General features: G+C 46.0%; 8 protein-coding genes across 8 annotated transcripts; 5 read left to right on the forward strand and 3 right to left on the reverse strand.

Moving 5' to 3' along the window:
• Positions 1 to 80: 80 nt before the first annotated feature.
• On the reverse strand, positions 81 to 3,982 carry TRUGW13939_07362 (uncharacterized protein; the record flags this gene model as incomplete). Its single annotated transcript, XM_035490503.1, has 3 exons — positions 81 to 3,003; positions 3,056 to 3,302; positions 3,355 to 3,982. The coding sequence occupies 3 exons, from the start codon at positions 3,980 to 3,982 to the stop codon at positions 81 to 83; spliced, it is 3,798 nt and encodes a 1,265-aa protein (XP_035346396.1).
• An 888-nt stretch (positions 3,983 to 4,870) lies between these two features.
• TRUGW13939_07363 (uncharacterized protein) lies at positions 4,871 to 6,220 on the forward strand (the record flags this gene model as incomplete). Its single annotated transcript, XM_035490504.1, has 2 exons — positions 4,871 to 5,086; positions 5,144 to 6,220. 2 exons carry the CDS (start codon positions 4,871 to 4,873, stop codon positions 6,218 to 6,220), a joined length of 1,293 nt encoding a protein of 430 aa, XP_035346397.1.
• A 785-nt stretch (positions 6,221 to 7,005) lies between these two features.
• Positions 7,006 to 8,665, forward strand: TRUGW13939_07364 (uncharacterized protein; the record flags this gene model as incomplete). Its single annotated transcript, XM_035490505.1, has 3 exons — positions 7,006 to 7,498; positions 7,554 to 7,979; positions 8,040 to 8,665. The coding sequence occupies 3 exons, from the start codon at positions 7,006 to 7,008 to the stop codon at positions 8,663 to 8,665; spliced, it is 1,545 nt and encodes a 514-aa protein (XP_035346398.1).
• Positions 8,666 to 8,940: 275 nt separating this feature from the next.
• On the reverse strand, positions 8,941 to 9,459 carry TRUGW13939_07365 (uncharacterized protein; the record flags this gene model as incomplete). The annotated part of the gene is made up of 1 exon (XM_035490506.1): positions 8,941 to 9,459. The coding sequence occupies one exon, from the start codon at positions 9,457 to 9,459 to the stop codon at positions 8,941 to 8,943; it is 519 nt and encodes a 172-aa protein (XP_035346399.1).
• A 671-nt stretch (positions 9,460 to 10,130) lies between these two features.
• Positions 10,131 to 13,894, forward strand: TRUGW13939_07366 (uncharacterized protein; the record flags this gene model as incomplete). Its single annotated transcript, XM_035490507.1, has 5 exons — positions 10,131 to 11,270; positions 11,795 to 11,921; positions 11,987 to 12,615; positions 12,693 to 13,571; positions 13,640 to 13,894. The coding sequence occupies 5 exons, from the start codon at positions 10,131 to 10,133 to the stop codon at positions 13,892 to 13,894; spliced, it is 3,030 nt and encodes a 1,009-aa protein (XP_035346400.1).
• Positions 13,895 to 15,451: 1,557 nt separating this feature from the next.
• TRUGW13939_07367 (uncharacterized protein) lies at positions 15,452 to 16,018 on the forward strand (the record flags this gene model as incomplete). The annotated part of the gene is made up of 1 exon (XM_035490508.1): positions 15,452 to 16,018. The coding sequence occupies one exon, from the start codon at positions 15,452 to 15,454 to the stop codon at positions 16,016 to 16,018; it is 567 nt and encodes a 188-aa protein (XP_035346401.1).
• A 960-nt stretch (positions 16,019 to 16,978) lies between these two features.
• TRUGW13939_07368 (uncharacterized protein) lies at positions 16,979 to 17,641 on the forward strand (the record flags this gene model as incomplete). Its single annotated transcript, XM_035490509.1, has 5 exons — positions 16,979 to 17,009; positions 17,080 to 17,106; positions 17,172 to 17,220; positions 17,276 to 17,291; positions 17,345 to 17,641. 5 exons carry the CDS (start codon positions 16,979 to 16,981, stop codon positions 17,639 to 17,641), a joined length of 420 nt encoding a protein of 139 aa, XP_035346402.1.
• A 611-nt stretch (positions 17,642 to 18,252) lies between these two features.
• Positions 18,253 to 21,909, reverse strand: TRUGW13939_07369 (uncharacterized protein; the record flags this gene model as incomplete). Its single annotated transcript, XM_035490510.1, has 4 exons — positions 18,253 to 20,392; positions 20,478 to 21,249; positions 21,303 to 21,391; positions 21,440 to 21,909. The coding sequence occupies 4 exons, from the start codon at positions 21,907 to 21,909 to the stop codon at positions 18,253 to 18,255; spliced, it is 3,471 nt and encodes a 1,156-aa protein (XP_035346403.1).
• Positions 21,910 to 22,326: the final 417 nt, after the last annotated feature.

Raw genomic sequence — 22,326 nt, forward strand, 5'->3', positions numbered from 1 at the left:
CCAGGTCTGGTCGGCTAAGTCAGTATTCTGAGAGAAAAAAGGAGAAAGGACTGGATAATCTAGTGGAAATTGGGGGATAATTACGTGTGGATAACCACCCTTTCGCCTGCAGACAGATTGAGCTCCATCTTGCCGCCAATATTTATAGTTCGTGTTGTGCCATCAGCTTCATTTTTGATGTACAAGTTCTTCCCTGCTGCTCCCGAATGGCCACCAGCCATGCCGTATGGCCCTAAAACACGTCTCTCGCTGAGCATATTTACTTGCAGAGGAATTCGGAACTCAATGTCCCGAATGCACCCGTCACCACCATTGAATTTGCCATGTCCACCAGACCCAGTCCGAAGAGTCCACCGACGGAGAATGACGGGATAACGGAGTTCGTATACTTCTGGATCTGCACACCTCGTGTTGCTCATGTGCACATGTACTCCAGATGTTCCCGCCCAGGTTGGTCCGGCACCGTGGCCTCCGGCAATGGTTTCAATATATCCAAATCCAGGAATCTCCTTACCGGATGAATCTTTGCCTCCTTTCCCAAACCCAAACACATTGACACAGCCCTGGGAAGCAGCTATGGCACCAAAAGCGCCCAAGATTAAATCCGCAATACGCTGCGACGTGACACTGTTGCCAGCGCAGACAGCCGCGTATGGAGACGGGTTAAGTATGGTGCCTTCAGGGATAATAATCTCAATAGGGGCTAAGCAGCCTTGGTTGAGGGGAATGTCCATATTTATGAGGCATCTGAGACAATAGATGACTGCCGAGTAGGTGATGGCCTTTGGAGTGTTAAGACAGTTGAGGGTCTCCTCGGATGTGCCCGTGAAATCAAATACTGCAGTACCATCTTCGCCATTAAGACGGATTTCCAGCTTTAAAATGGACCCATCATCTAGACAGTCTTCAAAAGCAAGGACAGGAGTTTTCCTCGACTTTGCCAGATTGCGAATGAAGGTTCGCACAGCAACTTCGGCATTTTCAGCAATGGCGTTCATGTAAAGGTGAACTATGGGCAAAGAAAACTCCTGGATCAACCTGTCGATTAAATTAGCCCCCTTTTGGTTGGCAGCAATAGCAGCGCGCATGTCTGATAGATTTTCTTTGTAATTGCGTGTTCCACTACAGCCATCGTACTTCGCCGGCTCATCCCAGAGGAATTTCCTAGTCCGCTCCTCATCGAAACGTCCGCCACTGACAACCTTATAGCTCTCCACAGCTGCACCTTCTTGATACAAATACTTGCTATTAGAAGGCATCGAACCGGGGCTAATACCTCCTACATCGGAGTGATGACCACGAGAGGCGACCCAGAAAATAATTTCTTTTTCATCTTTATCCCAAATAGGAGTCATGATCGTGATGTCTGGAAGATGTACTCCTCCAGCTATTGGGTGATTGCTGCAGAGGACGTCGCCTGGCTTTAGTTGCGATCGGTACTTATCATTTTGGTATCTGACAGCATATTCCATTGAACCAAGATGGACCGGCACGTGCGGTGCATTGGCAACTAAACGGCCATTGGGTGAGAAGAGAGCACATGAGAAATCAAGGCGTTCTTTGATGTTGACCGACACAGCTGTCTTTTGAAAAGTCCGTCCCATCTGCTCTGCAATAGAGATAAATCTATGTCCAAAAATGGAGAGGCTGATTGGGTCCACTGTCGTTTCGCTCAAAGTGCGAGATTGGGATTGAGATGATGGCAGCTCCAGAATGACGTGGCGGCTGAGCACTGTTGCTTTCACTAAAGGCTCAACGATAATGGTTTGGGTATTGTCGATGATTATTGCTGGCCCTTTGACGTTACAGCCGGGATTTAATGACTCAAGTCGATAAATAGGTGTCTCATCCCAACCAGTTTGAGCAAAGTAGACCGACGATCGGCCATCCTCACTGCTCTTGGTGACATCATGTTGATTTATGGAACAAAGCTCCTTATATGGAGACTCGTTAATTTTGCCAGTTGATTTTCCAATGCCTCGGACCCGAATATCATCGATTAACACTTTTTTCTCCGGGAATGTGAAGGAGTATTCACGGTAGTGTTGCCGTGTGAACTCAGCAAGGTAATCGCCATCCTCGGGTTGAAGGACCATGAGGTTATTATCAGTACCTTGATAACGAAGATTAAGATAGACCTCATGCTTGACTTGGCTTTCTGAGAAGCCATCGGTCTGAAACTCCCGGTCAACCTCGGCCTTGAGCTCTTCGATAACGGGTTGGACGACGTCGGTAGATGTGTAGAAACCGGATGCTGGTCTCTGAGCTTCGTGAACAGTGTCGGCAAGCACCATGCCATAAGCAGAGAGAATGGACGAATATCGATGGATAATTACTTTCTGAATGGAAAGTGATGCAGCAATAGCACAAGCATGTTGACCTCCGGCACCACCGAAGCAAGCCAAATGGTGAGCAGATGTGGCGAAGCCACGAGATTCAGTCAAGGCTCGGATAGGTTTAGCCATGGTTTCATTAGCGACATCAATAAATCCCATGGCAACTTCCTCTGCTGTTTTCTTTTGGCCAGTCTCCTCACTAATCTGCTTAGCCAGCTCGGCAAACTTCGTCCTAGTGATATCTACGTCAAAAGGCTCCTTTTCGCTCTTGCCGAAGATCTTTGGGAAGTATTCTGGTAATAGGCGGCCTGTAAATGCGTTGGCATCACTAATAGTCAAAGGACCCCCTTTGCGGTAGCAGGCTGGGCCTGGATGTGCACCAGCTGAATCAGGGCCTACAGCGAATAAACCGTGCCTCCAGAAGAGGATGCTGCCACCTCCAGCAGCCACTGTATTTATGTCCAGTTGGGGGGCCATAATAGTGATACCAGCGGTAGAATTTTCAAAGGTGTGATCGAAAGATCCATCAAAACGTGACACATCTGTGCTGGTGCCACCCATATCAAATCCGATTACTGGCATGTTCTCCTCAGGGTGGTAACTTGTTCGCGCGTGGCCGACTACACCGCCAGCAGGGCCAGAAAGGACAGCTCTGAGGCCACTAAATCTAGCTGGGTATTAGTAACTTGAACAAAAAGAACTTGGATGTCAATACGTACTTTCTAACATCAACCAGTCCGCCATCACTTTGCATAAATTCGCAGCGCGTATTTGAAGATTGTAAACCATCAGTAAAGCCAGACTGGAAGCCCTTGATGTATTTTTGAACAACTGGCGTTAGATAAGCATCTGCTGTTGCAGACATACCCCGCGAGATCATCTTAATCATGGGGAGAGTAAGGCATGATAAAGTGATCTGAGAGAAACCAATTTCTGTTGCTATCTCTTGGATCTGCAATTCATGTTCTTGAAACAGTGTTAGCAATGTTATTGTCATATAAATCATTTTTTTACTGACCTTGAAAAGTATAGGAGTGAGCCAAGCAAACACATATGTTACGGAGCCCATCATCATAAAGCTTCCTCAAATCGGCTCTCACCCGCTCCTTGTCAAGTCTTTTAAGCACCCGAATCACCTGGCCGTTAAGGCCCCTGACCAAGTTGGGGTCTGTCTTAGTGGCTTCTTCGATGTCCACAACATCCTCATCATAGGAGGGACTTTGCTGATAGCTCTCGACTGTGACTCTCTCTGAGACTTCAACTACTCTTTCATAGAGTACATCGGGCTTCTTAATATGTAAGTCGAAAAGTTTTGGCCGGGATTGAAGACCGATCTTCAATGCTTCATCGAATCCCTCCGTAATAAGGAGGGCCACTCTGTCCCCCTTACGCTCGAGTAAAGCATTTGTAGCAACAGTAGTGCCCATGCGAATCGTCAAGTCTTTGAATTGAGAAGTAGCGATCTTTTGACCCCGAGGAAAGCTCTTGCCAGTGGCCTCCTCTAGGATCCTCCGAATCCCTTCAATGGGCGCATCGGGATAATTGGAAGGGTCTTGAGAGAGAATCTTGACCAAAATATTTTCTTCAACACCTTCCACGATTCCCAGGCAGTCTGTAAATGTGCCGCCTCTGTCTACACAGTGCATTAGTATGCCACTGCGAAATATATATCAATTTTTTTTCTCACCAATCGCAATTTTGATACTAAGCTTGGGGGGACTCCTCACGGAATTTTCCTCGGTAGGCTGTACCATGGTGATCGGTGACAATAGGTGATAAAAAGGGGTGGTTTGAAGTTGTTACCCAAGGTAAATTACCGAGCCTATCCCAAATATAATTGCAGCCAAGCCATAAAGGTAACTACTCTATTATATACTTAGTTGCCCAAGGCTATGACCTATACTCAACGGACCAAAGGCGCATGTACAAAAGACCAGATAGGGATGATAAAAGAGGGGAAGCCCGTATCCACCCCTATCAAAGCGGCCAAGCCGGGGGATCCTGAAGCACCCGACAAGAAGGCGGAAGCGACAGCATTGAGAAAGCTTATAATTCGATAGCAATATGCAAGAATAAGTTTTCGGTCTCAACTCCAAATGTTTGAACATTGGCGTGCGGGGAAGCTCGATAAGGTAAATCGGATAAGGTGAGGGGATAAGATAAAGTCTCCATCTCGCCTGGACTTGCACCGGAAGTCAAGCAACTAATAGTTCACGCCCAACGCGGCCAACGCATTTCTACCCTCAGTGGGCCTGTTATCGGCCATCAATAGTGGATGTTAGGTGAGAATTATGTGATATCACCGTTAATAACTTCATTTTTGGTTCCTATTATAGTTTCGGTCCGATCTATATAGTACCATGAGGGGTCTTTTATCCCCCGTATTTCTTCCTTAGCTCTCTAAATCCGACTTCACTAAAGCTCTCTCGATTTCCTAAGATCGAAAGAGCGTTGAACTAGTGATCAGTAATAGCATACCGTGACAGCAACTTTCATTCAGGAAGAAAAAATCGCATCTTTTGTTCGCCAGCACCATGGCTTTAGAAAGCAACGAAAGGGAATCGGTTCTCATTTTGGGCGCTGGTTGCTTTGGTCTGGCTACGGCTTATCATCTGGCTTCGAAAGGCTACTCGCAAATTACGGTGCTAGACAAGGCCGATGAGATACCCAGTCACTTCTCAGCAGGCTTTGATTTGAACAAAGTGGTTCGCGCCGAATATCCCGATCCTTTCTACACCAGCTTGAGCCTTGTAAGTGACGTCGTCGTTGCCTCAATACGAGCCTAGCTCACATACCGAGTTGCATAGAAAGCCATTGAAAAATGGCGCAACGACCCTTTGTACGCTCCGCATTATCATGAAACAGGCTTTCTCAACGTCGTCTCCGATGCAGCCAACCAGCAGACGAGAGACACCATTGAGAATTATTTTGCATCGATTCAGAAGCAACCGGCCTTCGATGGGCAGATACAGCGCGTCAGTGGGCATGCGGAGGTCAAAAAGATTGTTCCGGCGTTCCAGGGATTGATAAACGGTTGGTCTGGTTACTGGAACAAAATGGCGGGCTATTGTCACTCGGCAAACGCTTCAGCAGCTGTTTACTGCGCTTGCGTGAATCTCGGTGTCAAGTTCCAACTTGGTAAACAGGACGGGGAGGTTGAATCTTTGCTTTACGCGTCAGCACGAGTTGGGACGACCTGCGTGGGAGCTAGGTCTCGAGGAGGACGAATCTACCTCGCCGACAAGATTATCCTTGCCATGGGCCCTGACGTTGCAAACTTGATACCACAAATTGGCAAGCAGGTGACCGGGCGTTGCTGGGGAGTCGTCCACATCCAACTCTCGCCTGAGGAAGCTGCTACTCTCAGAAATATTCCGGTCACTAATGTGCGCGACATGGCATTCTTCTTTGAGCCAGACAGGGAAACCAACAAACTCAAGTTTTGCCACATGGGAGGAGCCTTTACCAACTATGCTTATTCCAAGGATGGGTTATCGCTCCCATTTACCGAACTATCTGAATCGCAGTTCGTCCCTGCAGAAGATGAATTTTACATTCGGAAACTCTTAAAAGAAGTTCTCCCGCAATTTGCAGACCGTCCCTTAATTGACGCCCACCTATGCTGGTTTGCTGACACGGATGATTCAAACTACATCATTGATTACGTTCCCGAAACGGGTTCTTCGCTTGTTGTCCTCTCGGGTGATTCTGGTCATGGATTTAAAATGCTACCCATTTTTGGAGAATTCGTTCAGGCATTGTTAGATAACGGAGATCAGTCAGAAACCAGGTGGCAGTGGAAAGGATCTCAGGTCAAGACAGGTTCTGCGTGGCGTAGCGGTACGAGCCAGGAACTCGCAGGCGTAACTCGCGCAAAACTGTAATGCTGTCGCTCTATCTTCTTAATTTTCATAGTTAGATCAAATAAAACTGTTGTTAAGTAGAATTATTTTTAATCATAATGGCTATATAAATTCGGAATGTGTTATATGTAGTATCCGTAGTGTCTGGGTTATCGGCAAAGAGGCTGTTACATGTAGTGACCTGACTACATAAATGCTTCAAATGTTGTCAAAATACAAGAGGCTGCCATGTGAAAAGTACCCTCAAGTATTAAAAGGTATGTCAGTGGTTTGCTTAGTTATTTAACAATCAAAAATCCGAGGGCATCCTGCTCTGCAAACAGGAAATTGAAATTGACCCCTCATTTCGCGTAATCGATCTTGTATTGTGGTTTATGTCGCTGTCATATTGGACCTAGATCAAAAGTCTTTATCTCCGAGCCCCATAGTAACTATTGCATGGAGATGTCATGTGGAAAATTAGGTTTAGCAAACATCGCCTGGAGCTGCCTCCGAGGCACGCCCGCTTATCTTAGGCCCACATCTACTCGGGATATGCCAACCCACAGCCTCCTGGAGGCTTGGATATGCGACAACATCCTTAGAAGGTTCCTTTTCGTATCGCCAAACATACTCCTGGACTATCATAGCATTGTTCAGCATATCATAGCAAGTCATGCCAATCGTGAGAATACAAATGCTCATTGAACACCCGCCAGACCATGTCTATTGAGGCCAATACACCCTTTCAATTTCATAACTTGGGTTTTCTTGTGGTCAACATTTTCTAATCGGAAATTCTGAAAGCAAGCTTGAAGTTCTCCGTCATGGCTGAGACAGAAGCCAAACCCCCTCACCCTGAGGATTTGAAGAACGTCGAAAGTCAGCACCAGGGCGAGTTACTGGCATTAGACAGCACCCCTGATGTTGCTGCCCGGTTCCTTGATAATCTCAGCCAGGATATCAAGGACCAGCCCATCACCCCCGAGGAAGCTCGTCGTCTTGTCTGGAAGATTGACCTCACCATCGTCCCCGTGCTCGGTTTCTCTGTCATGCTCTGTGCCATCGACAAGGTTATCATTTCCAACGCTGCACTCTATGGCATGACCACGGACACACACCTTGTTGGCGACCAGTATTCGTGGGTGGGCTCTATATTCTACTTTGGCTTCCTCATTGCCGAGTGGCCAGGCAATATTTTAATTCAGAAACTCCCTATCCGGAGCTTTTATGGGGCTACTGTGCTTTGTTGGGCGATTTTCACCTTTCTTACAGGCGCAACAAGTAATTTTGGTGGATTGGCTACTGTCCGATTTCTAAGTATGTTTGAGACTACCCCTGTGCTTTTGATATAATGCTGACTATGTAAACCTAGTGGGGATATTCGAGGCAGTAGTCTTCCCGGTCTGCACATTGGTCACGGCCATGTGGTGGACTGTTTCGGAGCAACCCGTCAGAGTTGCTATTTGGTTCAACACTCTGTCGTCGATTACCACGGGCCTTTTAGCCTACGGCATTGGACATACACATACTAACGTTGCTCCGTGGCGGCTTCTATTCATTGTCCTCGGAGGAATTACTACCATCTGGGCTGTGATTGTATACATCTATCTTCCGAGCACACCAGTTGAGGCATGGTGGTTGAGTGACCGCGAAAAATACGTATGTCTTGAGAGGGTCCGTTTAAGCAACACTGGTATTGAGGACAAGAAAATCAAGTGGCATCAGGTCAAGGAGTGCTTGCTTGATCCCAGGTCCTGGCTGCTCGCCATATTTGCGTGCGCCATAAACATTCCCAATGGTATGTGCTTATATTCAACGGTATCAGGCAAGGAAATGCTAATATCCTTTTTTTTAATAGGTGGACTAGTAACATTTGCGGCGCTCATCGTTAATGGCTTGGGATTCACTCCGCTCCAAACCACCCTTCTAGGTATACCCACCGGAGTCGTGGGAACTTTATGGTCCATAATCTGCAACATCTTAGCCAGTCGTCTCCCTGGCTACCGCTGTGCTCTCATATTCTGTGCTATTATGTTTACAATGGTATGCGCAATATGCTTGTGGAAATTACCCCAAACCAACAAAGTTGCTTTACTCGGGCCTTATTACGCATTTTACTCTTACTGGGCACCTTACACGATGGCTACCTCTCTTCCCATGGCCAACACATCGGGTCACAGTAAAAAAGTCACCATGAACGCCATGTTCTTCGTGGGGTATTGCGTTGGGAACCTTATAGGGCCTCAGGTCTTCCAGGCGAAAGATGCACCCACGTATCACAATAGCTACATTGGCCTATTGGCAAGTCTTGTCGTTGGTGCCGCCTCGATTGCGCTCTACGGATTGCTCTGCAAGATTGAGAACAATAGACGAAACAAGCTGCAGGGTGGAGGACCTGTTGCTCGGACCGAGGAGGAGGAACGGCTGGAAGCGTTTTCCGATAAGACAGACAAGGAAAAGCTCAATTTTCGATATACTTATTGATTTGAACATGCAAATTAAAATGTGGCTCACGAGGGATGCTAGGAGGGTGGACTTGCTTTTTTTGTTCTTGCGATGATGGCAATAATGAAACTAATAATTCAACAAAAAAAATTTATATTTATTCTGTTTGACTTTTAAGATTTCAAGACAAGTAAATTCTATAGACTGTCTATGCTTCTGTAAACTTTTTACTTGAATTGACTATTGGGGGCCAGGCTTCCAGACTGATGGTCAAGCAAGAAGAGGCATCACAGACTGGCTCTATCTCTCAGTAGCTAATACTTGTGTACCTTCGCAAGCTTAGCTACTGCTTTTATCTCAACCAAAGTTCTTTCATCAGGGGGCATTCCATTAACCTCCACGCATGTCCTGGCTGGCAAAGGTATACCCTTGCTCCTTAGTAGGACGCCGACTTGTTCGTCATAGACTTTGTTGATCGCTGCATAGTCTCGTCTTAGACTTTTGGCAAATATCGTAAGCTCTACTAAAGCTTCCAGACCAAGAAGCTCAGGCGAAGCATCGTTGATGACTGTGGTGATCTTGGAGAGAATTATGCGCGTTTGAATAGCTGCTGCTGAGCACAATCCATGATCGGCTGTTGCCGTGGGAGTATTCGCAAGAGATTCGCTGTAACTGTGGCCAAATGGTGGGACTTGTCCATCGGGCTGACGTGCTGTTGTTCCTGAGATATAGAAGAGATGCGTAGTAGGGCTCAAGGAGACAACGCGTGCAGCTGAATAGGAAGCCAAGGGCTTTGCTATGGCCTTTTCCCCAGACGTTGTTGATGTAGACATGATTCTAGCGAGGCTGGGCTTTTAGGTTGACCGATTCAGGTAAAACTCTTGTAGAACTGTATACTAAATACAGCCATGCCGAGAGTCTGTCCCCTCTTTTGCTGTTAGTTGGTAGGATTCCACCCGGAGAAAAGGGGATTGTGTACCGTAATCATTAAACTTCATTAAACTACACAAGCCAAGCTGCTAAATTATCTGGATGGTCTTATCGACCAACATGGTTCACTAGCTTTCCCCGCATTACGTGCACAGAGGAGAATCGGATAAGAATGTTGAATACAAATCCGGGAAGAGAGCCGAATGCTTTAGCTTCGCCTCCACCTACCTCCGAAGCAAGTTGAAAAGTAATTACTCCACGCCACTTCACCTCGTGTATCTTGAGTCGTGTTGCTATCGAGTCAGCTCCAGACATACTACTAGTAAGGATAGGCAATCAACACGTTTCAAATCAAAAGCCTCCGAGATCGGGTCATGACATTTGCGAGTTTCCATCAAAGTCAACTGGATTCGACAATATAGTCGAAGGGGTCTTCATCTCTCCGCCATGTCTGGAGCATTTTTCAATTTGAACGCTTCTGCGTCAAGCATATTAATTTGCTCAGCTATCAGATTTGGCATTCTCGAAAATCATACATGGCTTTTGAGCTCCCGATATTACTACCAGTATTAAAATGGCAGATATACAGACATGTCCCAGCCTTTCAAGGGCTTCTGTCGAAGAGGCTGCCCGCCGCATCAATGGAAAAGTTCATCGTACACCAGTCCTCTCGAGTCGCTATATCGACAGTGTCGCTAGCACTCCTCGAACGACCGACGAGTTAATAGGAACCGAGTGGGAGGGGCAAGAGCTAGCTAGACCTCGAATGCACATACTGTTCAAGTGCGAAAATTTGCAAAAGATCGGTGCCTTCAAGCCTAGAGGCGCGTTTAACTCTACACTTCGATTTCTCGAAGAACAAGAAAAGTCTCAGCAGGTAGCTGCCTCCGCCGATCAGCTTCCAGTGCGTATTATCAGCCATTCGTCAGGAAATCATGCTCAAGCTGTAGCTCTTGCCGCTGGTGAGCTTGGTTTAGCTGCACATATCGTGATGCCGTCCGTCTCCATGCCGGCCAAGATTGCAGCAACCCGAGGCTATGGTGCAACAATACATTTCAGTGGCTCCACGCCCCAGGAGAGAATGGCCGTGGTGGAAAAGTTGATAAGTGAGCCGGGGTTTAGGAATGTCTTTATCCCACCATATGACCATCCCGATACTATTCTTGGCCAAGGAACTCTGGGACTTGAGCTTCAAGAACAAGCAGCAGAACTTCTTGCTCCCAACAATAAATTGGATGGGATTATGGCCCCCTGCGGCGGCGGTGGCATGCTTAGTGGAGTGGCTTTAAGCTGCCAGGGCACCGGTATCAACGTGTTTGGCTCCGAGCCTTCTTTCGAAGGAGCTGATGATTGCCGGCGCGGTCTTCTTGCTGGGAAAAGAATTGAAGTGGTTCGCAGTACGACAATCGCCGATGGTCTACGAACTCCTGTCGGAGAAATACCTTGGTCTGTGATCAGTGATAAAAAGAACGTACAGGGGTTGTTTGCCGTTACAGATGACCAGATTCGCGATGCACTTGAACTTGTTTTGCAAAGGATGAAAATTATGATTGAGCCGAGCTCTGCTGTCCCTCTCGCTGTGGCACTTTATAACGAAGATTTCCGGCGCATTATCGAGAATGAATGCAAGAATGGGCGTGTCTACAATCTCGGTGTTGTGGTCAGTGGTGGAAATGTCGATGTGAGGCTATTGCCTCAGCTACTAAAGCCTATAGTGAGTTGAGAACTTTGGCTTGCACGAGATTCTAGGTTCATTGGGGTATGAAGCCAAAATAGTGAACCTGTAGTCATTTTTTTCTCATTGCCAAGCCATGCTTGCAAGCTATCAATTGATGAAGTGATAGCAATGGTAATAATAGTGCATAAATAATAATGCTCAGAATAGTGTATAGATAATGAGTTTTGGTGCAACCAATCATATACAATCTAGATCTTGTTCCTAGGGCTGAATCAGCCTAGTGCATTGCTGGTGTTATCAGTGCATGTGCCAGGGTCCGACAAGTCATACATGTTGCGAATTCAGCAACAACTAATCAGCATGCACTCCCAGCCATCATGCGCAAAGCAACCTCTAGCATGCGCCCAAATGCGAATTCTCAGCCCCTTAGGTCTCGCTCTGGGTGTTGGGCATGTAGAGACCGAAGTGTGAAGTGCGACGGTATTTTCCCCGCTTCGATCAATCCCCCACTCCGACTTTATGTTGTGAAAGGAATGTTTCACTAATACTATAGCTTCTAGAGGCCAGGCCGCGATGCCGTGGATGCGAGAAGCTGGGTCTGTCTTGCCAATATGGAATTCGTCTTCAATGGGTTGAGGATTCCATTGCTCGTGGCATCTGCCACGGACGACAGCGTCAACATTCCTGGTTATCGAATCCATCAAAAAAGCGGGGATTACAGTCTAGTTCTACTAGTAGTCGCCGTAGAACAGGCACGTCAAGATCCAAGACTCCTACCTTTTTCATGAACACATTTAGTGGTGACGTCCTTCACTATGTCCAAGTTACTCATCCTCGGTCCCAAGATTGCCATGCACCTCATTATATTGATGTGGATATCTTGTCGGAAAAGAGTAAATTTCATGAAGAGGACGAATTCCAGTCCCCCTGTGTCGCTCGACCAAAAGATAGCGAGCTGGGAAGACACTCACTGGCCAGTTCCGATAAGTTCGGAGATATAATGCAAGACTACCGTTCTCGTTCATCTCAGCAGCTTAATCCAGCGAGTACGATACAGTTTCTTGATGAGTCTGATGGCTATATTCTCCAATTTTATGAAAGGGTCGTGTGCTCGAAGATGTCACTTCTTGATAATGAAAACCACAACCCGCATCGCTTCCTCGTTATGCCGATGGTATTCTCTTCGACAAACATCCTCAGTGCCGTTCTTACTGTGGGAGCGACAAAGTTATCTTTTATCGATACCCGCTTTCACCAAAAGGCCCTGTTCCATCGGCAGCAGACATTGATAAATCTTGCAGACACGCTACAACATATTGGGAGTGGCCTGGCAAATTACCTCGAGGCATTGACTTCAACACTGCTTCTTTGCTGGTCTGATGTATGATCTATGTTCATTTCATTGATTCCTTTCCATTGTGGGTTATGAACTACACACTAAAAATCCCATGGTTCTAGATCAGCGATTCTTGTCGCTCGAGTTGGACAAAACACCTCATGGGCCTCGCTGGCATTCTGAATGCTTGCCCGGAACAAGCAGACCATGATCCACATGCGTCAAAACTTATACGAGCCTGCAGACAATATTTGGTTTATCACATCATTATGACCAAAGCTACCTTTTGCGACAATAGCATTTTACCGAACTCAAAGTCTACATTATCCAACTTTCTTAGTTACGGGGAACTTACAAGTGACTGTGACGGAAAATATAGTCAAGAAATGCTTTTTCCCGAGCAAGGGTCGTGGAACACACCTGAGAAACCTCGGCTCCTATCCATTGGGGCACTTGAAGACCTAGACCACATTGACACTCATCAAGGGTTTAGCAATTCTCTCCTCCTCCTCGTTAATGATATTTGTGATTTAGTTGAGTACCGGGATACTCGTGATCCAAATCATACAGCACATGTTACCCAGCGGGTATATCAACTCGAAAACAGCCTACAAAATCTAGTCCAGCTCCAGCCAGAGGGCATGTATGGACAAATTGGGAGTCAGAATATGACTCAAGATGAGAAGTCGTCCAGCACTCAATCTCCACAACGTCGGCTCCAGTCCATCATGGCTACGGCGGAAGCAAATCGTTTAGCGGCTTTCCTCTTCCTTCATGAGACCTGCGCCCTACACTTCCCAGAGATAACCCCCAAGTTCCAGGCGAGCCGTTCTGATTATATACAAAAGATCCTCTCACTGGTTGAGGCAATTTGCAATGAACATGTGACTGCAGCTCTTCCTATTTGGCCTGTATTCATGGCTGGATTTTGTACAGGTGAGGAGAATCGAGTCCGAATTCTGAATATTTTAGACAAGTTTCAGGGTCAACGACTTTTTGGAGTGAGTTTTCCGTTACCTCTTTTTACCCCCGATATAGTTATTGCATACTAATTTAATTACTATTGAAGAGCATTCCACCTGCTTGCGCAGCTATTGAACATCTTTGGAAGCAGCGAGATTTGAGTGCCGATGAGAACCCACGAAATCATCTTCCCACATTATCTTCGCTTGCTCTTTCGCAGACAATGGGCCCGAAACGCTCCAGGAACAAACAATTGAAGTATTTGCAGACTCGGGCGAAAAATTCAGGTGTCGTGGAAATGCAATATCCCTGGGAACAAGCAATTTCTATGCTCAAGGGTTCCATCTTGATTTTGACATGAACAGTCACCTACATACTCGTTATGAGCTACGTGAACATGAATGATCTCAAGACTGATTTCAATGCTATATATGTATAACCTTTGCTGTAATTATTAATTATGTATCATTTGATTAAAGGTGATTATGAAACAATTTTATTGGGAATCATCGATTGATATGCCACCTTAGCAAATCAAGGGATGAATACCAGTTGACGTATATAACAAATACATGTATGTGTGACGCTAAGTTTCCCAGCACGTCACCGCTTTATGCTCGGCTGGCTCTGCCCTACGGTTTATTATTGTGACTAGATTAAATGTAACCCGCTGACACCTCAGGCCACAATATCCTGCTTATGTAGACTACAGATGCCTGTTCGGCTAGTGGCGATTCCACAAAGTTTCATTATCTCCACCACAGCTTCAAAAGAGCACCTAACTTTTCAAAGAGTCCTAGCATTCGAGCTACACTAATTTCAGTTGGTTGAGAGATGGAACCACAACCCCAGAAAGAGACATCGTCGCTACAATCTCACGCGCCCATCGTGAGGGTAGCTGCGAAAGCTCTAGTTGACAAGAATATCCCTGTGGTAGAATACGGGTAGCAGGTGTAGTGGCGCTATGGAGACCCTGTGGCCCTTCTAGTAAGCGACAAGAATTCTTTGGTATCCGGCACTCTACTCGTTGGGCACTACCGACTTCTGAGTAACAGCTTGTCGAGTGGGCAGTCCCTGATGCAATGCTCTCACTTTCATCGCAGATTCTATTGGACCATGGATTCCCCTGTGTTCCTCCATCCACACAGGTCACTGACAGATACGGACAATGGGAGCGAGCTTGCATCATCCACAAGCTACATGAGAGTAGCCCAGTATATCTCTACCCACTGTCGTTTGTCGGTCTTGCGCTCCAGGACACTATCGAAGTCACGTCTACCTTTGATCACATGCTAAGAATCTTGACGCCCAAGCCCTGCATGTATATGGTGTCGTTGATTCGTCATCTCCTCAATCACCCGGTTGGCGATAGCTTTAGACTTCGAGTAAAGGATGATCTACTATCGTTTATATCCTTTTATATTTTGCACGACAAGCCGCTGAATACAAAGGAGGGCCACTGCGACGACGATGAGAGCGAAGAAGATTTTCAGAAAAGAATTGGAGATGCAGTAAGGGAGATGAAAACTTGGGATTGGGGCGGTGGTGAAAACTATCTGTGCATTGCTGAATCTGTCGTGCGCGACTGTCGGTCTATCGAGCAGCTATCTAATTGTTGATGAACGCAGAGTGGTCTCAAGTAAAGGGAGAATTGTAGCACGCAGTTAGTGCGTTCATGGTAGTAATACCAATCACGATGGGTTGAAATTCCTAGGTAGCAGATGCTATATAGAAATATTGCCAATTAACTAAATGATTCATACATAAATAGCTTACGTAATATACCGACCGCCTTCCCATTTTGGTTTAGAGTGAGATAGACAACATTCAAAGCATCCATCAGGTTGCTCCTTCAACCATTCTCGACACACCTACGATTCAGCTTCGTAACATTTTCGTAAAATTCGAAGAGAAGACCATGGCCCCTCAAACACCTTCATCCGATGAGCACCAGCAGCTCCTTGACACTCTCGACATAGCTGCTATTCCGCGGCCATTTCGCAGCTCCCGATGGAAGCCCTCCATACGACGCAACAAAAACGTGAAGCAACTTCTATCAGAATCATCGCGCAAAGAAGCCTCATCCATGGCAACGCAAAGCAACTCGGGTGCAACAACTCCGCAGCTTGGCACGACGACTACCGATGGATCACAAACCCCTGCGGCTGGAGCAGCTTCTCGTGCTCCCAACCTGGCGCAGGCGTCTCAAAACCTGTCGACTCTTGTTTTAGAGAAGAACTTGCGCGCGTCCATGTACACTGGTGGGCCGACAGTTACGTACACGAATATTGAATCGGCGCCATCTCTGAGTCCTGCACACCAGCATCGTTATTGCGACATTACTGGTCTTCCCGCGCCATACACGGATCCGAAGACAAGACTACGCTACCATAACAGGGAGATATTTGGCGTTGTTCGAACGCTCGGTCAGGGTGTTGCTGAGAATTATCTCCAAGCAAGAGGGGCCCACGTGGTCCTGAAGTGATCTATCTTTGTGGATTCAGAATACTTGTACATACATTCCTTTTCTGAAGCTATGATGAAAGACGCATATCCTCTAGTCCCTTATTCCAGGCTACGCCATCCAGGTCGCCCATCAACCAGTTCCCTCACATTACGATATGTCCGGCCAGCCAAGTCAAGCCCTTTCCACCCGCCTGCCCCTCTCGAGACAGGTTCAAGAAAACGCTCCGGCTTAATTGTGACCATGGGTCGATCTTCGCCAGATTCAAAAGAGAACCTTTGCAACCGCTACCGAAACTCCACGGAAAGGATAATCAGTTACAGTATCAATTGATACTATGGTTGTGGCGGGGGTTTGTTGCAAGGTCGTGTGTTGTCGTCCATGACATTAATGACAACACTGCACGACCAGGTTTGTAGCATAGACTTTTGATCATTTCCACAATAAACAATGCTATCACCATGAATTTCGAGACCAATGGATGTTGTAATCCATTTTTGCGTAAAATCTACCTTGTTAGTAGTCAACAGTAGAGGAGAGAAGAAGAATAAAAACCGAGCGGCTATGTAAGACGGACGCGAGCTATCCTGACCGCCAACCGCAAACGGTAAAGCGCGCCGCAATCGCGCCCGTTTCCGCTTTTGATAAAACGTGGCAGAAAAGGGGAAGGTTTGACAAGGCTGCTGCGAAACATTTCATTTTCCTTCTCGCTGTCTGTTATCTTCGCCTGAGTTGGAGTTCGTTCTTTGGTGTTGTCTCTACGAACTTTTTAATACGAGCAACGAATTTCTTTACCTCAGTTCTCTTCGTGTCACAGACCGGAATCTCCGAGCCGCAAACAAATTTCCAAAACCGTGTCTCAAAACAGAACCAGTCGCCCTGCGGTATAACAACAAGATTCTCTTCGCATCGCAATTACAGTGCTTTTACGGAACAAGAAATTTTGGAAGAAACATACTACGCGCATAGAAATTAGCCAAAATGCCTACAATGTGGCTTTCAGAGACCCAAAGTATGGCCTCCTTCAATGCGCCGTGTGGCACCTAAAATAGACCAAAACTAACGATTGTTTTTGTGAATAGAGATCGGCGCTATCTTCTGCACCGGTGGTACGCATTAAGCACTTTAATATCGCGCAAGCCGAATGCGAAACTAATATATGACCTTTGGCTAGGGGGTTTGTTTTTGTTTGGTGGAGTTGTGATGTTTTTTGATCGCTCGATGTATGTGGAAACCACCCAACTTCTATGGGAAATAATTTATTAACCGAGTGTTTAGGCTTGCCATGGGAAACGTACGTCGTTAATTAGCGCTTGGTTTCTTTCAGTTGACATTAACATACTACAGATCCTCTTCCTTATCGGCCTCACCCTCATCATCGGCTTCCAAAAGACACTCGCCTTCTTCTCGCGCCCTCAGAAGATCAAGGGTACCGCTGCCTTCGCCGCCGGAATCCTACTCATCCTGTTTAAATGGGCCTTTATCGGTTTCTTTGTCGAACTCTACGGTATCCTCATTCTGTTCGGTGATTTCCTGGTTACGATCGGTCAGTTTGCGGCCAATATACCTATCATCGGACCATATATTCAACAGGCTTTGGTTATATTGGCGGGACAGAGAAGGAATGCCGAGTTGCCTGTTTGAGTTTGTCGTATAAACCCCCGGTTTTCCTTTTCATGAGGTGTATCACGTGTTTTAAGTATGCCGCTTTTAATGATAAACTTGTAACCTAATTGGCACTTATATTATAATATATAGAATTCTAAATAAACATGCTACGTTCACAAATCATCAATCGGAATATCGTGCCCATCCATGTACCAGGTGACACATTACTAAATCTCAAAATCTATGAAACAAGTGGCAATATCACATCAATTGAGGTTCGAAGTATCTCCTTGACCGTGGTAAATTCCTCTGTCATCAAGTACGATTTTCAATGTTATTGATATCCAACCATGAAGCTCCTTTTTAATCTGAATGCACTTTGTATAAACCACGATTCTCCGCTGTATTGCCTCTTTAAACATTGAAGTATGCCGCTTTTAATGATAAACATGTGGATCTATGTATGATCTAATATAATTGATAGTTTTGCACACCCAAAATTCGTATATACTTCCCAATCCAGATGTTTGTCATATATCTCATGTCTCATAGAATCACCAGTTCATATTAATTATGTTGGTGCCCATATACCATACATTGATCGCCCAAGGGACCTTCGATCTTTTAGTTCAGCCGTCAACAGTATATCATCCAGCGGGAGTCTTGACCGCAAGAGGTAAGATGCAAGCCCATTTAGAGTCATCTATATGTACTCCGTTCGCGCTCCTGTCGTCAAGCTCAATATTTTCAAAATCTTGCCATGTGTTTCCCTTCTTCGTCATGGTGACCAATTGTAGCAAATCATCTTTTGCAAAAGTTCGGAACCACAACTCTGTCTCATCAGCCGGTGCAGTAGCTAAAGTTTTCTGTAGCGTTTCTCCGTAACGTCCTCCATCTGTATCCATATCGGCGCCCAATTTTAGAAGGAAAGAGAGTATACTCCCATGCCCGTTTTGCATCGCACATCGGACTACCGAAGTATACATGCACCCTTTGGCATGGATGTCTGCTCCCTGGGAAACAAGATATTCAACCATTTCAAGATCGCCGTAGAAGGCTGCTGCATGCAAAGCAGTACCGAATGCACCGCAAAATTGATTCACGTCCGCACCGTACGAGACCAGTAACTTGAGGGTTTCTACAGATCCATAGGCTGCACAAGTGCATTGAAGGGGGGATCCAAAACGACCACCACCTTCATCAGGGTTCACACCATGCTGTAGGAGGAGCTTCACTATTTCGGGCTGATAGAGACTGCAGGCATGCTGCAGCAAGGTTTCGTCTCTAAGACGATCTGCAGTGTTTGGATTGGCCCCTTTCTCCAGGAGGAAGCGCACCATATCAATACGCCCCCTAGAGGCTGCAGCGTTCAATGCCATCGAGCAATCTACACGACCTCCATTGTCACAAATCAACTGTACCATTTGGATATTGCCACTAGCCGCTGCTGCCGAGAGACAACTTATATGCGGCTTTTTGTCGTCCTTTTGCACGAAATTTGGATCAGCGCCGTAATTGAGAAGAAGTCTCACGCCTAGCAAGTCGCCATTCGAACATGATTCGGACAAGGCGGATCCATTTCGTTCTCCATGAATATTTGGATCAGCACCTCGTTCAAGCAAGACTTGAACAGCTTTGAGACTGATCCCATCAAAACTAGCCACTCTGTCTGGACTAGAACTCATGGTGCTCATGACTTTGTGAAAGTTGCATCCGTACCTCCCAGCAATTGCAGCTCTTAATGCAGTCCCGAATTCTCCACCTTGACGATTCACATCAATCCCATCATCCAGTTCTTTGCTAACAATTTCATCAAAGCCGTAATAACTTGCCGCATGCAATGTGGATGCAAATTTTCCGTCCCCGGTGAAGTTGGCACCATATTGTAATAGTTGCCTGACTGTTCTCGTCCTCACATCCTCCCTTGGAGGCGTTGTTCCTCTGTAGGCAGCACGCAGTGCACCCTGGAGCGCTAATGTACTCTTCGTGTCAATCTTTTCGCTGTCAAACATCAATTTAAGTGTTTCTGGGAAGCCATATGCGCTCGCCACCTCCAGAGGTGAAAGTCCAGCGGAGGTTACCAAGTTGGGGTTGAGCCGTGGTGGGTTTAGCGATGAGATATATGTAATCCATTTGGAGTAAATTTCTTTCCTATCCTGGAAAAAGTCCAAGACTAAGTGATGAGTTTTGATGGCTGTTTCCGGGACCATTTCGTAATGGTAAGTCCAATTTTGTCCAGCATATAGAGCCAAGGGAAGGTCATCAACGGCATCTGGGAAATCGCTCTTGGTTAAGCGCATATACATGAGACAGCATTCTGTTATCGAGGTGTGCGCAGCGGGCTCATCAACATGGAATCGAGCAACTTCACCTTTTAAGATGCTGTCTGATAAAAGGTATTCGCGAATTGATATGTGAGCAAGCCTCACAAGTGTTTTGGGTTCTTTTCCGCTTCCATCGCTGCCCTCTTCGACTGTCGTTAGAAGCCCAGGGCAAATAGCAAGAACTTCTTCCGGCTCCCAAAAGCGCTCGAGCTCATCAAAAGGTTCTGCATTCAGATCCATGACGGCTAGCTCAGCTAGCTCTTCAATGTGCAAGGGGCGGACACTGAAGAGTAGCCAATACAGCATTCGCATAGCAACTTCATGATTGTCATCTGATATTCGACTTATAATATGAGCATAAGTGTCGTTAAGCCCCTTGGGCATTCTCGCAAGTGCTTGTCGTAAATCAGCAGGTCCGCGGCAATTTGTCAATTCCTCTAGCTGACACATTACCCATTGGAACCTATATATAAAATATCAATATGTGTGTTTAGAAAATTGGAGATTTAGACATGGTAAGGCTCAGGATTGGATCAAAAATTTCTTACATTCCGTCAGACTTCTCAATCAAAGAGTCTTCAATCTGCCCTTGAACTTTCGGGTGGCTGCGCCACCGCTTAAGGGCCCTGTCTGTGCGCAATCTGTCGCGAATATAGGTCCGGATATCTTGTTTAACAACCGAGGCTGACAGTTTAATTGAACTGGTCTTGGATTCCATACCGTCGGCGAATTCTTTGATATCTTTGGTGTCACGACTTGTGAAGAGAATATGAACATTGGTTCCGGCCCGCTCGTTGATTTCCTCAATCATGTCGAATAAATCACCAAGATCCTGACATTCATCCAGTGCATCCAAGACAATAAAAACATTTTTGAATTCAAAAGTAATGTCGACAAATGTAGATAAGAGCTGACTGACTGGCGTTTGTTGATTCTTTTCTTCAAACAATCTCATCACAGCTTCGGAACTTCGGTTTCCGCGGTCAAACAGTTGTTTTAGCAAAGAACGCAACATGCCTTCAGATGTTCTCTTCGCAATATCATCTGCCTTGAAATAGAAATAAGCTGCGGCGAGATTCATATTCGAGGCACTGTAGCTCAATACATCTTCTACGATTGTTGCTGATAATATCGTTTTTCCACTTCCTGCGGTCCCGTAAATGCACAATAGCGAGCCCGGATGCAGCTTCCATTCCTTATATTGATGTTCTTCAATCAACCAGGTTCCTGTATTTAGGGTTTTCCTTTTCAAGGCATGCGTATAATCAACCGAGGTATCAGGGGCTGATAGCCACTGTACAATTTCGCTTCCGTGTTGTCCTGCATACAAATTTAGTAAAGTATGCCCAAGGAGTTTATTCTCAAATAATTACTCTTTATCTCATCACCTCGTTGTGCATGAAGACTCTTCACAATCGAGTTGGTCTCGAATGTCTTCTCGCGAATCTCCAACACATTGGTTCTATTTGGATGTCAGCGGGCTTTTTTGATAAATAGTTATAGAACCTACGTCTCATCCAGTGTCAAAGCCAAACTAAATAAGGAGATGTATTCAGAAATATCCCGCATGATATTTTTTGTGTAGGCTTCTTTGATCGGCCAGTTCAATGCCCGGAAGAAAGCTTCTCTTTTGGAGAGGTGTTGCTCGCTCTTAGGTGCGATCTCTTGCTTCAACCCCTCGAGTTTTTCGAGACATTCTTTGAAAACGTACTCCAGTTCAACCAATTTTCGTAAAGTAGGCAGCAAGTAGGTCTTGTCGATTGATTCGGCATCAGTATCGCCGGGCTCACAGTAATCACGGTCGGTAAGGTCTCTCAAAGTTGTGAGGACAATTTGAAGTCCTCCTAGTTCTTGGACAAGGCTGAGAATAAGTGACTTTGTATTTTTTGCTGATCGCACATATTGCATGCAATGGCTGCTCACGACTGTCGTGATTTGGATAACTGCTATCAGGCTGGCTGTGATACTCAAGGGATCCATTGCCTATGCTCTCATGACCGAGACATTGGACTTTATTTTCACACGAAAAGCCATGATGGACAACGGGCTCCTTATTTATCTCCATGTTGACGAGCGATTTCACTGCAAGGCTGTAACAGCAGCATGTGTGCTGGACGAATGAATAGGCGCTGAGGCTATGTTGGCGCCCATCCCTGCAGGTGCCGTGCCGGGCGGCTAGAGACAGGCAAATCAGAGCCAGTGTCTCACAATGCATATGAACCGATAGTTGTGCTATTGGATTCAATTGGATGCTGTCCTTCTCAATTATTAGTTCTTGAATGGGTTGTTGGTTTTGCTACATAGGATAAATGCCACGTTCCTCCTTACGATGCACTGGAGTATTAATAGAATAACATGATCGCCTACATATTCCCAACGGCATTAATGCGCAGTAGA

This window comes from Talaromyces rugulosus, chromosome IV (genome assembly GCF_013368755.1).
Source record: "Talaromyces rugulosus chromosome IV, complete sequence".
In the NCBI taxonomy this organism is placed as follows: domain Eukaryota; kingdom Fungi; phylum Ascomycota; class Eurotiomycetes; order Eurotiales; family Trichocomaceae; genus Talaromyces; species Talaromyces rugulosus.